The sequence below is a fragment of the Saccopteryx bilineata genome, chromosome 5 (genome assembly GCF_036850765.1).
Source record: "Saccopteryx bilineata isolate mSacBil1 chromosome 5, mSacBil1_pri_phased_curated, whole genome shotgun sequence".
Lineage (NCBI taxonomy): Eukaryota > Metazoa > Chordata > Mammalia > Chiroptera > Emballonuridae > Saccopteryx > Saccopteryx bilineata.
The window spans coordinates 33,112,595-33,127,562 of record NC_089494.1 but is presented as its reverse complement, the minus strand read 5'-3'; the positions used below and the strand labels follow the sequence as shown (position 1 = coordinate 33,127,562).

The 14,968-nt window shown below is 37.8% G+C and overlaps 1 protein-coding gene across 1 annotated transcript in view; it reads right to left on the bottom strand.

Annotated features, from left to right (window-relative positions):
- The window catches only part of CARF (calcium responsive transcription factor), a 63,051-nt gene that overhangs the window by 8,342 nt on the left and 39,741 nt on the right, over positions 1 to 14,968 (bottom strand). Inside the window, 4 exon segments of the mRNA XM_066279153.1 lie at positions 1,455 to 1,617; positions 5,962 to 6,195; positions 9,207 to 9,350; positions 11,621 to 11,741. Coding sequence (XP_066135250.1) covers positions 1,455 to 1,617; positions 5,962 to 6,195; positions 9,207 to 9,350; positions 11,621 to 11,741 — 662 coding nt within the window.

Here is a 14,968-nt window from a genome sequence, read left to right as displayed (position 1 = left end):
AGGCAGGATCCTTGTAGCCTGGGGCTTGGTTTTAGGACTAAGCCTTTTCCACCCTTTTTGATGTATGGTGGTGCACTCTCATGAGGAATCCCATTATGCTTCAGATAAGTGACTTTGTATCAGAGACTTCCTTGTTTGTATATAGGATTAAAGGTTTTGATTTCTACACTATAAAATGGGGGCAGACCGGGAGCTTGCTCTCTCTCAGTTCCTGAGATTAGCATTAGAGGAGAGAGCAGAGAAAGGCCACGTGGAGGAGAGGAGAGGCAGCCAAGATGGTGGAGTGCTAAAGGAGAAACCAGTTTGTGCAGGGTTTGTGCAGAGAGAAGGAGATGGGGAACAGAGGTGAATAAGGCTAGTGAGCTAGAAACCTTTGATTCTAGGAAACTTGGATAAGTCAGTAGTTTTGTGAGCACTGAGTGAGTGGGCTTTGGACCCAGTGTGTGTTTTTACTTGCCCACCGGGTGCAAGCTAGGATTAATGCTAATGGCCCACCAGTTCTTGGCTCCATTGTTTCATTACCGTCTGTCCGAATCTAATGCGAACCTGCATGGGCCAGGCGGCTGTGATTGTGGCCCTGGCTACTGGCTTTACAGGGGAAAAAAAGTGTGTCTTGTGGAGCAAAAAATACAGTACTTCACTATCCAAATGCCTTAGTTTCCCAAGTTCAGATAGCAAGACTTTGGATAGCAAGTATAGGTGGCAAGGACCATTGCTAACCAAATCTGTTCTTGTTCTTGAATTTTGGATAGTGAGTAATTATGAGTTTTGGATAGCATAGAATAGTAGCTCTAGCTATAAAAAAGTCTAAATCTAAAAAATAAACAAAAACCAAAAACCTAAATCTATTCAATTACTGAATTTGGATAGTAAAAATATGGAGAGCAAAGACTATTGTTGCTGAAATGTTAAAGCCATAATCACTGCCCACATTACAACTAGTAGCTTCTGTGTAATGATATTAATCTCTTCAAAGCAGGAAAATTTTTCATAGACGTGGCCAATATTCAGGGGAAACTATTATAGATAAGGAAACATTAATATCCACATATGGCATACAGACCTAAAATTATTACTTTATTGAAGTCTGAACTATTTTATTTAAATTTACCCATCTACTTAGAAGATATACACAGCACGTAATCAATAAGCCTGTTAAATGAATAAGATATGCTTTTTACAGAGATGAACTATGTCAATTTTTAGATAAAGATTACTATTGTTATTAGAGTCAGAACTGGAAATTCACTAGTTTTTCTTCTTTTTGAGTAATACAAAAATTTAGTCAAATCATCATTTGAGAGTTCATAATGTTTATATTTTAAGGAAAAACCCTATTTTTTAATATTATATTTATTTACATGTCCTAATAGTAATCAACACTACTAATCCAAATAGAAATAGAAGCTGAGAAAGATTCTGTAATAAAACAAGGAATTATAGTTTAATCATACCGTTGTTGGAATAATCTCCGAGTTATACACATTATCTCCGTTTCTCAAAGATTTCTGTACTTCATGGATGTGATTTTTTATATCATTCACAGTTGGAAAAAAGGATAAATTATGCCTTTCAGGTACCTGTTCAGGTTTGAATAGTTCTCTTTCCACAAATTTTCTGTGGAGAATATAAAATGGAATAAACCATAAATAATCTAGCAATTTACTTTAGATCTCATGAGAAGGTTCTCTTTTGGCATAAACTTGTATAAAGTATGACTTACAGCTTTATAAGTAGTTTATATTTTTCTACTTTTAGTTTTTCTCATACATTTAATCATAGTATTCATGAGGATTAAAGAAACATAATAAACGACTGTGTATCTTAGGCCATGGGTGGTTGGCTCAGTGGTAGAGCAACGAACGGCCCAGCGTGTGTTAGTCCTGGGTTTGATTTCCAGTCAGGGCACACAGGAGAAGCGACCATCTGGTTCTCCCCCCTCCACCTTCTCTCTTTCTCTTTCTCTCTCTCTCTCTCTCTCTCTCTCTCTATCTCTGTCTCTCTCTCTCTCTCTTCCTCTCCCACAGCCATTGGTTTGAGTGCATAAGCCAGGGCACTGCGGATGGCTCCGTGGAGTCTCTGCCTCAGGCGCTAAGAAAAGCTCAGTTGTAAGCATGGCCCAAGATGGGCAGAGCCATTGGCCCTAGACAAGGGTTGCCAGGTGGATCCCGGTAGGGGCGCATGTGGGATTCTATCTCTCTAGCTCCCTTCCTCTCACTTGGAAAAAAACCCCAAAACCTGTATCTTAAAGTGAGTTTTATATTTTTATGAATATAAAAAAATCACTATTTTCAATTTAAGTATGTTTTTGAATGCTTACTAGGTCAGGTTGCACTGAATACCTCAGACAGTGGGATTCAGCTGGTTTGCACCAGTTCAGCTGAACCGATACCTAATTTTTTGTTGAGTTCGGCAAGCTGGTTGTTAAAATGGCACTTATAATCAGGGTTCTCTCTAAAGTGGGTGCCTGGGCAGCTGCCTAATGTAGAAATCACAAATTTACATTCCTTACTCTTTTTTAATGTTCATCTGTGCAACAGCGTATTCTAAGTGCCAGCCATTATGTTCATTCTGTCCATAGGTAAAAAAAATTGGACAGAACTATGCTTGTAATATTTATTCATTCATTTCAAAATACTCATTATACCTTATACCTTTGATGAAATACTACATTTTAATTCCCTTGTGTTTGTTACTTCAGTAAACAAACATATAATGTAAAGAGAATAAGTGCCAAACAACCAGGGGGTGACAAGCTGGCACTGGAAATATTTAAATAAGTTTTATTGCTTTTTATCAGGTATTATTTAATATTTTTCATTAGTATTTTAAAACTTTCTTATCGAATCTAATTTTGTGTACCTCTTTTATTGTACTTATTTTTTAAGTATTAAGTGCATGAAATAATAAACTACTTCCAGTATATCATTTTTTTATACTTAAAACAGTCATTAGGGAAGAACCAGTTGTTAAATTATTTGAGTCCCACCACTGACCCCACATCAAGTATCTCCTTTAACTCTTGCTATAACCCTTTGAGAGAGGTACAGTTAGCATTCCCACTCTACAAATAAGGGAACTGAGGGTTGCAGAAGTTAAGTAATTTGCCAAAAATTATACACCTATCCAGTAAGAGAGCTTGTGGCTACACTCAGATTATCTGCATCAATATCATGTTACATTGCTTCCAAAAAGCATCAATATGGTATTAAAATATGATCTACTTGCATTTTACAAGTAGACAAAAGAGAAGAAATAGCAGTATTGCTAAATAATTTGTATATAAACAAAGAAAATATAAAGTTATACACACACACATATACTTTGTACATTATACTGACATATCACAGAGCTCTAATTATACTTCTGTTCTTAAGATTCAGGTTTAATAAATAGTGCATGGCTTTACCAAATTCTGGTTCTAGTCTAACAATGTCTAAATGAAAATAAATATAAAATGTCTAAGAAATCTACTAAATAAAAAAGTAATGTACTAATTAAGAAATAATCCTAGGAAATATTCACTGTGTTACTTAGATCAGACTACACAATAACCAGTATAAACAAGGTCAGTTAAGTACTAGAAATCATGTCAAAAAGCACAGGCTGTAGAGTCAGACCTAAATTGCAGTTCAGCCTCTACCTCTTAAGCTAGGTATTTAACCATTCTGAGTCTCAGTTTTCTCATGTGTAGAACAGGGATAAATAAACCAACTTTATAGTCAAGAATAAATGAGGCCTTGGCCAGTTGGCTCAGCAATAAAGCATTGGCCCGGTGTTAGATGTCACTGGTTCAATTCCCATTCAGGGCACACAGGAGAAGCAACCATCTGCTTCTCCACTCCTCCCCCTCTCCTCTCTCTCTCTCTCTCTCTCTCTCTCTCTCTCTCTATCTCTATCTATCTCTATCTCTTCTCCTTCCACAGCCAAGGATTAGTTGGAGCAAGTTGGTCCCTGGCACTGAGGATGGCTCCATGGCCTGCCTCAAGCACTAAAATAGCTTGATTGCCAAGCAATAAAGCAATGGCCCCAGATGGGCAGAGCATAACCCTATAGGGGGTTTGCTGGGTGGATCCTTGTCAGGGTGCATGCAGGAGTCTGTCTCTCTGCCTCCCTGCTTCTCACTTAAGAAAAAAAAAAAATAGCCTGACCGGGCGGTGGCACAGTGGATAGAGCGTCGGACTGGGATGCGGAAGACCCAGGTTCGAGACCCCAAGGTTGCCAGCTTGAGCGAGGGCTCTTCTGGTTTGAGCAAAAGCTCACCAGCTTGAGCCCAAGGTCGCTGGCTCAAGCAAGGGGTTACTCGGTCTGCTGAAGGCCCGCGGTCAAGGCACATATGAGAAAGCAATCAATGAACAATTAAGGTGTTGCAATGCGCAACAAAAAACTAATGATTGATGCTTCTCATCTCTCCGTTCCTGTCTGTCTGTCCCTGTCTATCCCTCTCTCTGACTCTTCTCTCTGTCTCTATAAAAAAATTAAAAAAATAAACGCAATCATGTATATAAAGTGCTGAGCACAATACCTGGCACTCACATGTTAAGTGCTACCTGATAATAATAGTTAATTATTATATCCTTAGTATCAATAAAACCAGAGTGTTACATGTAAGATTTCATTAGACAAAGAACTATCCATATTCTTCTGTTGTAATAAAATTTAATTGTATTTCAATAGCTTAAAATAAGTACGTTGGCCTAGAGCTTTTAAAATCTTTGAATCTAAGCCCTGGCTGGTTGGCTCAGTGGTAGAGTGTCAGCCTGGCGTGCAGGCGTCCCGGGTTCGATTCCCAGCCAGGGCACACAAGAGAAGCGCCCATCTGCTTCTCCACCCCTTCCCCTCTCCTTCCTCTCTGTCTCTCTCTTCTCCTCCCGTAGCCAAGGTTCCATTGGAGCAAAGTTGGCCCAGATGCTGAGGATGGCTCCGTAGCCTCTGCCTCAGGTGCTAGAATGACTCTGGTCGCAACAGAGTGACGCCCCAGATGGGCAGAGCATCGCCCCCTGGTGGGCGTGCTGGGTGGATCCCGGTCGGGCACATGTGGGAGTCTGTCTGACTGCCTCCCCGTTTCCAACTTCAGAAAAATACAAAAAATAAAAAAAGATTAAAAAAAAATTTTTTTTATAAAGGTGTCTATTTATAGACATCATTATTAAGTCATGTAGGCCCAATCAGAACAAAGCCTCTACCTGCATTAACCATTAAGCCCACTGACCATAACCAAAGCCACCATTACTCAAGCTAAAATTTATTAAAAAAAAAAAAAATTGGCCCTGGCTGGTTGGCTCAGTGGTAGAGCATCGGCCTGGCATGCAGAAGTCCTGGGTTCGATTCCCGGCCAGGGCACACAGGAGAAGCGCCCATCTGCTTCTCCACCCCTCCCCCTCTCCTTCCTCTCTGTCTCTCTCTTCCCTTCCCACAGCCAAGGCTCCATTGGAGCAAAGATGGCCCGGGCGCTGGGGATGGCTCCTTGGCCTCTGCCCCAGGTGCTAGAGTGTCTCTGGTCACGACAGAGCGGCGCCCCGGAGGGGCAGAGCGTCGCCCCCTGGTGAGCGTGCCGGGTGGATCCCGGTCGGGCGCATGCGGGAGTCTGTCTGACTGTCTCTCTCCGTTTCCAGCTTCAGGAAACCCCCCCCCCCAAAAAAAAATCCTTGAATCTATAAAGATGTTTCCTACACAGGTATTTATTATATAACTCAATTCATATATCATTTAGAAATAGTTGGTCAGTCAGAATATGGAATATCTCAAATGAGTAATTCAAATCATTACTCGTGGCTTGCCAAGCATCGGCTCGAAAATGATCAGTTACTAAATAAGATTATTTTAATAAATTGATAAACGATATTCTTTTTCTACTCTAATACCATATCTCCCAGAAAATGTCTACAAGGTTCAGTGTATTGTTTAAAGCAACAAAAATAAATAAATAAAAACATAGAAAAACAATTTGTTTCTACGTACCTCAGCTGTTTCCTTACTGTATACACTTGTTCTGTTCCCTGGGATACTAATTCTTGAATCTTACGTGCTACTTGAGGATGTAGACGTGAGGGTAACGCACAATTCTCATCTCTAATTGCAGTTTCCTCTTCTTCACGAGAGGACACAGGAAAAGGAGAAGGTGACAAAGGGAGAGAAGGAGTCTCTAAATCGTGATACTGATGAGCTTGCTGTGTAGGTAACTGTACATACCACCTGACAAAGGCAAGAATCATAATTACCTGTTATAATATTCATCAGGAAAAGAAATAATATTTTAAGAAAAAATTATATATTATATTAAATATAAATTTAAAATGTCCTCTGCTTAACTCTTCTAAGATTGGCTTTAAACTCAATTAAATACAAATCTTTTTTCTTTTGTACAGACTTTTCATTATAGCCCTAAAGTTAAGGAGGGTACAGAATTTAAGTATATTTAAGTATATATGAAATGGTATTTTTTTTTTTTTTTTTTGTATTTTTCTGAAGCTAGAAACGGGGAGAGACAGTCAGACAAACTCCCGCATGCGCTCCACCGGGATCCACCCGGCACGCCCACCAGGGGGCGTCGCTCTGCCGCGACCAGAGCCACTCTAGCGCCTGGAGCAGAGGCCAAGGAGCCACCCCCAGCGCCCGGGCCATCTTTGCTCCAATGGAGCCTCGGCTGCAGGAGGGGAAGCGAGAGACAGAAAGGAAGGAGAGGAGGAGGGGTGGAGAAGCAGATGGGCGCTTCTCCTGTGTGCCCTGGCCGGGAATCGAACCGGGACCCCTGCACGCCAGGCCAACGCTCTACCACTGAGCCAACCGGCCAGGGCCTGACATGGTATTTTAAATCTCATATTAAGTAAATTTCATCTTAAAATAAAAACAATTTTACACCATTATCTTTTAAATCATGTATATTCCCATTCTATTCACTTTGTCATCAGATTACAATTTCTCTGTTGCAGGTATTATCCTTCCAACCAAACAGTGGATATAGTTAATACAGTGTGTCTGTAAAGTCATGGTGCACTTTTGACCGGTCACAGGAAAGCAACAAAAGACAATAGAAATGTGAAATCTGCACCAAATAAGGGAAAACTCTCCCAGTTTCATACCTATTCAGTGCAGTTTGATGTGGGCTCATGCACAGATTTTTTAGGGCTCCTTAGGTAGCTATCCCTTATAGCCTCTGCAGACTCGTCACTGACTGATGGCCTACCAGAACGGGTTTCTCCACCAAACTGCTGGTTTCCTTCAACTGCTTATCCTACCGAGTAATGTTATTCCTAAGTGGTGGTGCTTTGATATAAACGCGCCGATATTCACGTTGCACTTTGGTCATGGATTCAAATTTAGTGAGTCACAGAACACACTGAACTTTCCTCTGTACCGTCCACATCTCGACTGGCATGGCCGTGGGCTGCTCTGCTGTATACACGGTGTTACATCATCATCTGAGCATGCGCACATGCTGCCACATCATCCTACAGAAACTGGGAGGGTTTTCCTTTGATTTGGTGCAGATTTCACATTTCTATCGTCTTTTGTTGCTTTCCTGTGACCAGTCAAAAGTGCACCATGACTTTACAGACACACTGTAGTTTATCAAGACCGAGCTATGTGGGAGAATCTCCTCTGACAAGAGCTCACCATACTGCCTCTACAGTGCTCCAGTGCCTGTCACCCCAAAGGGCCAGACAACCAACAAAAATGCTAAGAAAATGAACTGATCTGCCAGGACACTGTTTTAATTGATACATTTATATAAAATGCTTGCAACGACTGATATTGTGTAAAATGGAGCCTACTTAAAAATTGCATGCAATGTTTTCCAAACTGAAGGCTTTAATTATTGACTCTTTATTTTATTTATTTATTTATTTATTTTTGTATTTTTCTGAAGCTGGAAACGGGGAGGCAGTCAGACAGATTCCCGCATGCGCCCGACCAATACCCACCCGGCACGCCCACCAGGGGGCGATGCTCTGCCCATCCAGGTCGTCGCTCTGTTGCAACCAGAGCCACTCTAGCACCTGAGGCAGAGGCCACAGAGCCATCCCAGCACCCGGGCCATCTTTTGCTCCAATGGAGCCTTGGCTGCGGGAGGGGAAGAGAGAGACAGAGAGGAAGGAGAGGGGGAGGGGTAGAGAAGCAGATGGGTGCGCCTCTCCTGTGTGCCCTGGCTGGGAATTGAACCCGGGACTTCCGCACGCCAGGCCGATGCTCTACCACCGAGCCAACCGGCCAGGGCCTATTTCTTATGAATGAAAAAAATTTTAAGTTCACACAAAAATTATGGTCCATACCTTTAAGCCCCTAAAGCAATTACAATTTTTTCACCTGGGTTGACAAACACACAAAAAATAAGTAAGAAAGAAAGCTTATATTTTTTCTTATTTAAGACCTTAGTGAGTCAAATATATGGTGATGGAAGATGATCTGACCTTGGGTGGTGGGCACACATGCTATGTTACAGATCATGTATCATAGAAATCGACACTTGAAACCTATATAATCTTATTAACCAATGTTACCCCAATAAACCTAATAAAAAATAAAATTAAATAAAAATTTTAAAATGACTAGTATAAAAAGTATAAAACAGAATTTTGTGTAGGGCTTAGAATTCATTTCTGACTGCCACAAATAATTGAAGATGCATTGAAAAAATATTCAGGTGACTGCAAGTTCAGTTCTTATTGTCTGAAAAAAAGTAATAAATATATAGTGAAATGCATTGCTATGTATGTATTTGTTATTTTGGGGGAAAAAACTTCCTTTGATATACAGAATCCTTTAGCCTGATTTAGCTATGACATTTGGCTGATAAACTCAATGGCTTATTCAGTGGCAAATCATTTTAATACCTAGGGTACCAGTGAGATATCCACCTTATAAAAACCATTTCTTTTTTTTTTTTTTTTTTTTTTTTTTTTATTTATTCATTTATTCATTTTAGAAAGGAGAGGGGAGGGGGGAGAGAGAGGAGATAGAGAAGGGGGGAGGAGCAGGAAGCATCAACTCCCATATGTGCCTTGACCAGGCAAGCCCAGGGTTTTGAACCAGCAACCTCAGCATTTCCAGGTCGACGCTTTATCCACTGTGCCACCACAGGTCAGGCCAAAAAACCATTTCTTAATTAAATAATTGGAAAGCATAATTATAACTTATTTTACACAACACGTTCATTCAAATGGAGTTAATCAGTTTATAAAAAAAGAACTATATAAACATCATACCTAAGAACACCACCAGCATCTACCAAGTTCTTCTTTAGGATGTTAAAGGCTTTCTCTTGCTCCAATCGGATTATTTTCTTATCAATTTTGGGGTCTGTAGAAACTCGATATTCAGGAAACTTTTGTACCTTTTTAATATAAATTCTTTTTATAAGAAAAAAATACTTTTTCATTATATTGTAATCTCAAGAAAACCTAATTTACCAACCAAAAGTTTATTTGAATCATTAAAATTTAGAAAAAATTCAATTTATCTAGAAAGCATTCAGATGATTACATGAAAGACATGCCATATTCTCAATGCATCATAATACTTAGCAAATTAACAATAATCATGATCTCAGTAAAATATCTAAATATTTCTAGATAGTAGGTTTTGTTTTGTTTTTACTGGATTTGCCTCTTCTCCATTCTCCAGGAAGCCATTAACACCTCATACCTGGATTACTTTAATAGCCTCTTTCTGGCCCTCTGGACATCCAGTCTTGCATTACTTAAACCCACCTGACACATCAATGCCACAATAATTCTTATTTGCACTTCTTGTCTAAAAAAATCTATCTGCTCTTAATTGTCTCTTTTAAAAAAAAAAATCTATCTACTCTTTAGTTAAGTAAAATTTCTCGGCAGCATTCAAGGCATTCCATATGATTCTTAACTTATTTACCTAAACTTACTTTCAGTTACTTCAAATATAAAATTGCTTTTCCTGTGAACTTTATCATCTTAATGATGGAATCATCCTTCCTCCACTGATACCAAATATATAATCATCCTATATCTTTATTTATATAGTTCTAACCTACAAAATCTTTCCTTTAATTCTCTACCTATCCAAATTCAATGTAAACATCAGCATCAGGCTTTCTTATCTAAGTACTTTCTTTCTTGTTAATGAGTTTGCATGGATATTTTTCCTCTCCGAAAATGGTTAGCTAATTCATACTATACTACTATGTTCTCTAAACGTTTTTTGTTTACTGATCTACCTCAACAACATTTTAAGTTCCTCATAATTAAGTAAAATCTTATGCCTCTTTTAGTCTCTCTCCTTCCCACAGCACCCAATGTGGTTGCTTTGCACAGAGTAGATACTAATTAAGTACTTAGAGAATAACAAAGAATAAAATTATTTCTTCACATATAGAGATTTTCTCCCAAGTTAGACGTAAAGTTTTAGATTTATTACCATATGTAAAAATGACCTGAAAATTGTTTCATGGTCAGGTTTAAATATTGCCTAAAGTTAACATTACCAGATTAAACAAGAAAAACCTTCTGACCTGACTTTAAAAACTTGAGAATACTGAGGTCTGTGATATAAGATGTGCTGTTAAAATGTTTCAAAGATCAACTAAATCCAACCTTTATATGTTATCTTTTTAAATTTTATTTTATCTAATAATATAAAACATTTTCAATGTCAGAAAAAAGCAATATTAGCAAAGGACTTTATGAAAATCTTTGATTGGTTCACATTTTTCATTCTTGCTCAGAGCAATAATAATTCTGTTGTCCTATTCTATCTAAAACTTACTATGTTGGTCTCATATGTTGCTGCTATGAATATAATTGCTAAAATCTCTCTAAAAATAAACTTGATAATACCTGTCAACATTTTAAAAGAATATAACGTTTGCCCTAGCAATTTCATTTCAAGGAATTTATTCTACTAGTATACTTGCACAAGTGTATAAACAGGTACAATATTATTAACTGCAGCTTTGTATATAATAATAAAGAATACTTTTCAGAGTCCATCATTACAAGTCTAATTAAATAAAAGATAATTCATCTATTAATAGACCATTGTATAAATATTAAAAAGGAACCACAAAACCAATATGTTATATGCTAATTATATCTCAATTTAAAAAATAAATTTAAAAAAAATTTAAGGAATAACCAGTGCTTTTAAATTACAGATATGGCAGCTTTGAGATTTATTTGGAATAATAAAAGCAAAGTGTACTATATAGTATACGCCATTATATTCAAACTAGTATAAAGCGTAACAGCTATACAGTAAACAATCACAATGAGCATTCAGAAGGAAAACAAAGCAATATGGATTCATAATAGGAAAGAAGGTACATGACTACCTAACTTTAAGAAAAGAACATATTAGTAAACTTTACTAAGATTTTCAACATTTATGAGTGTAAAGAATATATAAAGATATAGCATGATTTATGAAGGAATATATATATATTCATATACACAGAATATCTTTGGAAGGTTACTCAGGAAACTGGCAAGAACTGCTGCCTTAGAAAGGGACACAGGGAGCAAAAGTAAGAAGAAACTCAGACTTCACTGTATATTTTTTGAAGCTGCTTAAACTTTGCAAAGTGCATATTAGCTATTCAAAAATAAGTACTTAATAAGAAAGGAATAAAAGAAAAAATGCTTACCGGGCTGGACAAGTGGCTTTATAGAGCTGACAAGGCCTGCTTTCCTGCTCAATGATTTTTTTTAACTGGAAGCCTTTTCTCCTTGGTCCGTACTGACACTCCATTACCACGGCTCTACTCCCTGTGAGTCAAAACCAACTATTGATATTCAATTATCCATCTGTTCTGGATACCAGATTAAAAATAACATAGTGGTGGCAATGTCAAAAGCTCTCTTTTCGTTACACAACTTTAAGGAAATAAAACAGCAATAAGTCTTACTAAAATGTATAAATAAATTTAAAAGTTGATTGTATTATTTAGCAAACCATATTATATATGTTAAGAAAATGAGTTAAATACCACATTTACTGAATGTCAACTGGTATTTACATACATATAATTTTAATAAAATTTACCATTTTATAAATAGAAATAACCACATGCTACATTTGTTAATATTAATGTCATTAAAATTTTTTATTTCCTTTTTTATATGTGGACTGTTAGAATAATGTGATAATAAGTCACTAAGATGCCCCCAGTGATCTTACCTCCTAGTACATGTCTTTGTGTAATTCCCTTCCCTTGCACATGGGCTGGACTTATTAACTTACTTCTACTGAATATAGCTGAATTGACAGGATGTCATTTTTGATATTAGGTTATAAAAAAGTCTGTGACTTCTATCTTGGGTACCCTCTTGCTCTTGTTGAATTGCTCTCTGGGAAATATCGGCTGTCATGTAGTGTGGCAGATCTGTGCAGAGGCCCATGTGGCAAGGAAGAAGGTCTGCAAACAGGCACATGAGTGGGCATGGAAGCCGACCACCCTAGTCAAGCCATGAGATGACTGCAGCTCCAGCCCATACCTTAACTGCTGTCTTGTGAAGGTCCTGAGGCAGAACCACCGTGCTAAGCTGCTCCTGGATTCCTGACTCACAGTAACTGGGAGGTAATAACTGTTTGTTGTTTTCAGTCACCAAATTTGGAGTAATGCGTTACATAGCAATAGATAATACAAATAAGTAAATATAAAAATTATACAGTTTAAAATTTTAAGTTGAATATCCTATTCTAAGGGAGAGCAAACTTCTAAAATATAAAACCAAAAATACAAATCATAAATTCAAATGTTAATAAAGATAATATTAAAATGTAAAACTTAGATATAAGACACTGTAAATAAAGGTAAAATTAATAGTTTGAAAAACTACATTTTATAATACACATAACAAAATATTAATATGCAGACTATAAAAAACAAAATTTTTTAAAATAAAGATGCAAACAGAAAAATGAGCAAAGACTATGAATAGGCAATTAAGAAAGAAAAAATGATATTAAATGAACAAATAAAAAGATGTTCAACTTCACTAGAAAAGAGGGAAATACGGCGTCGGCCTAGCGTGCGGAGGACCCGGGTTCGATTCCGGCCAGGGCACACAGGAGAAGCGCCCATTTGCTTCTCCACCCCTCCACCGCGCTTTCCTCTCTGTCTCTCTCCTCCCCTCCCGCAGCCGAGGCTCCATTGGAGCAAAGATGGCCCGGGCGCTGGGGTTGGCTCTGTGGCCTCTGCCTCAGGCGCTAGAGTGGCTCTGGTCGCAACATGGCGACGCCCAGGATGGGCAGAGCATCGCCCCCTGGTGGGCAGAGCGTCGCCCCTGGTGGGCGTGCCGGGTGGATCCCGGTCGGGCGCATGCGGGAGTCTGTCTGACTGTCTCTCCCTGTTTCCAGCTTCAGAAAAATGAAAAAAAAAAAAAAAAAAAAAAAAAAAAAGAAGAGGGAAATACGGGAAATACAAATTGAAAACAGTAAAATACTAACTTACATTCTTCAGAATGGCAAAATAAAAAAATTTGACAATACTCTAAACAACTGATTCCACTGATTGATCTTAATTTAACATCACTAAATGGTATTACACATAGGTATCAATAAGAACTACACAGGGCCCTGGCTGGTGGTTCAGTGGATATAGTGTCAGCCTGGTTTATGGACATCCTGGGTTCAATTTCCAGTCAGGGCACACAGGAAAAGCAACCATCTGCTTCTATCCCCCTCCCATTCCCTGTTCCCTTCTGCAGCTAGTGACTTGTGACCCTGGTGGCTGAGAATAGCTCGGTTGGTCCAAGTGTCAGCATCAGGCACTAAAAATAGCTTGGTTGATTCAAGCATTGACCCTAGATGGGTTGCCAGGTTGATCCCAGTTGGGGCACATGCAGGAGTCTGTCTCACTATTTCCCTTCCTTCCAAATAAAAGAAAAAAGAAAAATAAGAACTATACAGAAGTATTCTTGCAAAATACTTTTAAGAAGATTGAGTCTTCATTTAGTCAAACCTCTCTAGATCTAACAGTTTACAGGAAGTACAGGAGTTAAAAGAACATGTTAAATTATACTACAAAGACTGAACCAGCAAAATCTAAAATATGGCGAACTCCACAGAACAAACTATCTGGAAGAAAATAGAACAGAACATTTTAGATGAAATTTAAGAGATATATTAACCGAATATAATCTGTGAATTTGGACAAATCTATGAAAAAAGAATTATGAGCCAAGTGGAGGAATATGAACATTGGACATTCTAAGACATTAAGAAATTACTGTTAAAAAGAAAAAAAAAGAAATTACTGTTGGCCTCAGCTGCGTAGTTCAGTTGGTTAGAGCATCATCCTGATATGTCAAAGTTGTGGGTTCTATCCCCCGTTAGGGTATGTACAAGAATTAACCAATAAATGCATAAATAACTGAAACAACAAATTGATGTCTCTCTCTCTCTCTCCCCCTTCTTCTCACTCTAAAGTGAATTTTAAAAAGAAATTACTGGTAATTCTTTTAAAATGTGATAATGGGATTCTCATTATATATGTATATATAAAAAGAGAGAGAGACCTTATCTTTTAGAGACATATGTTTTAGTATGTATTGTTGAAGCTGGATGATGGATATGTAGAATCATGGGATTTCATATATTATTACCTCTCCTTTGATATACATATGAGAATTTTCATAAGACTTTTTAAAGGAATGACAATTGCTAAGGCATAGAGTAAATGTGGGAAAAAGAAATTTTCATACAGTACTGAAAGGACAAAAATTGGTACCATCATCAATTCTTCATGGAAATTTCTGAATCTAAAGAGCTCAAAAAGAACAAAGTTTTTTGGAACTCATTTACCTGCAAAACCTGACTTGAACTTTATAAGGCTATTTATAGTCTTGATTTATTCATTACTGTGACTACCCAGTAAATATTACTGTTTGATCATGTGTAATAACATGATCACATGCTATAGAATACATGCTAGAAGTATTTTGTAATATTACATTGTTACAGTCTAAAACTTCAGACTTCTAAAATACAT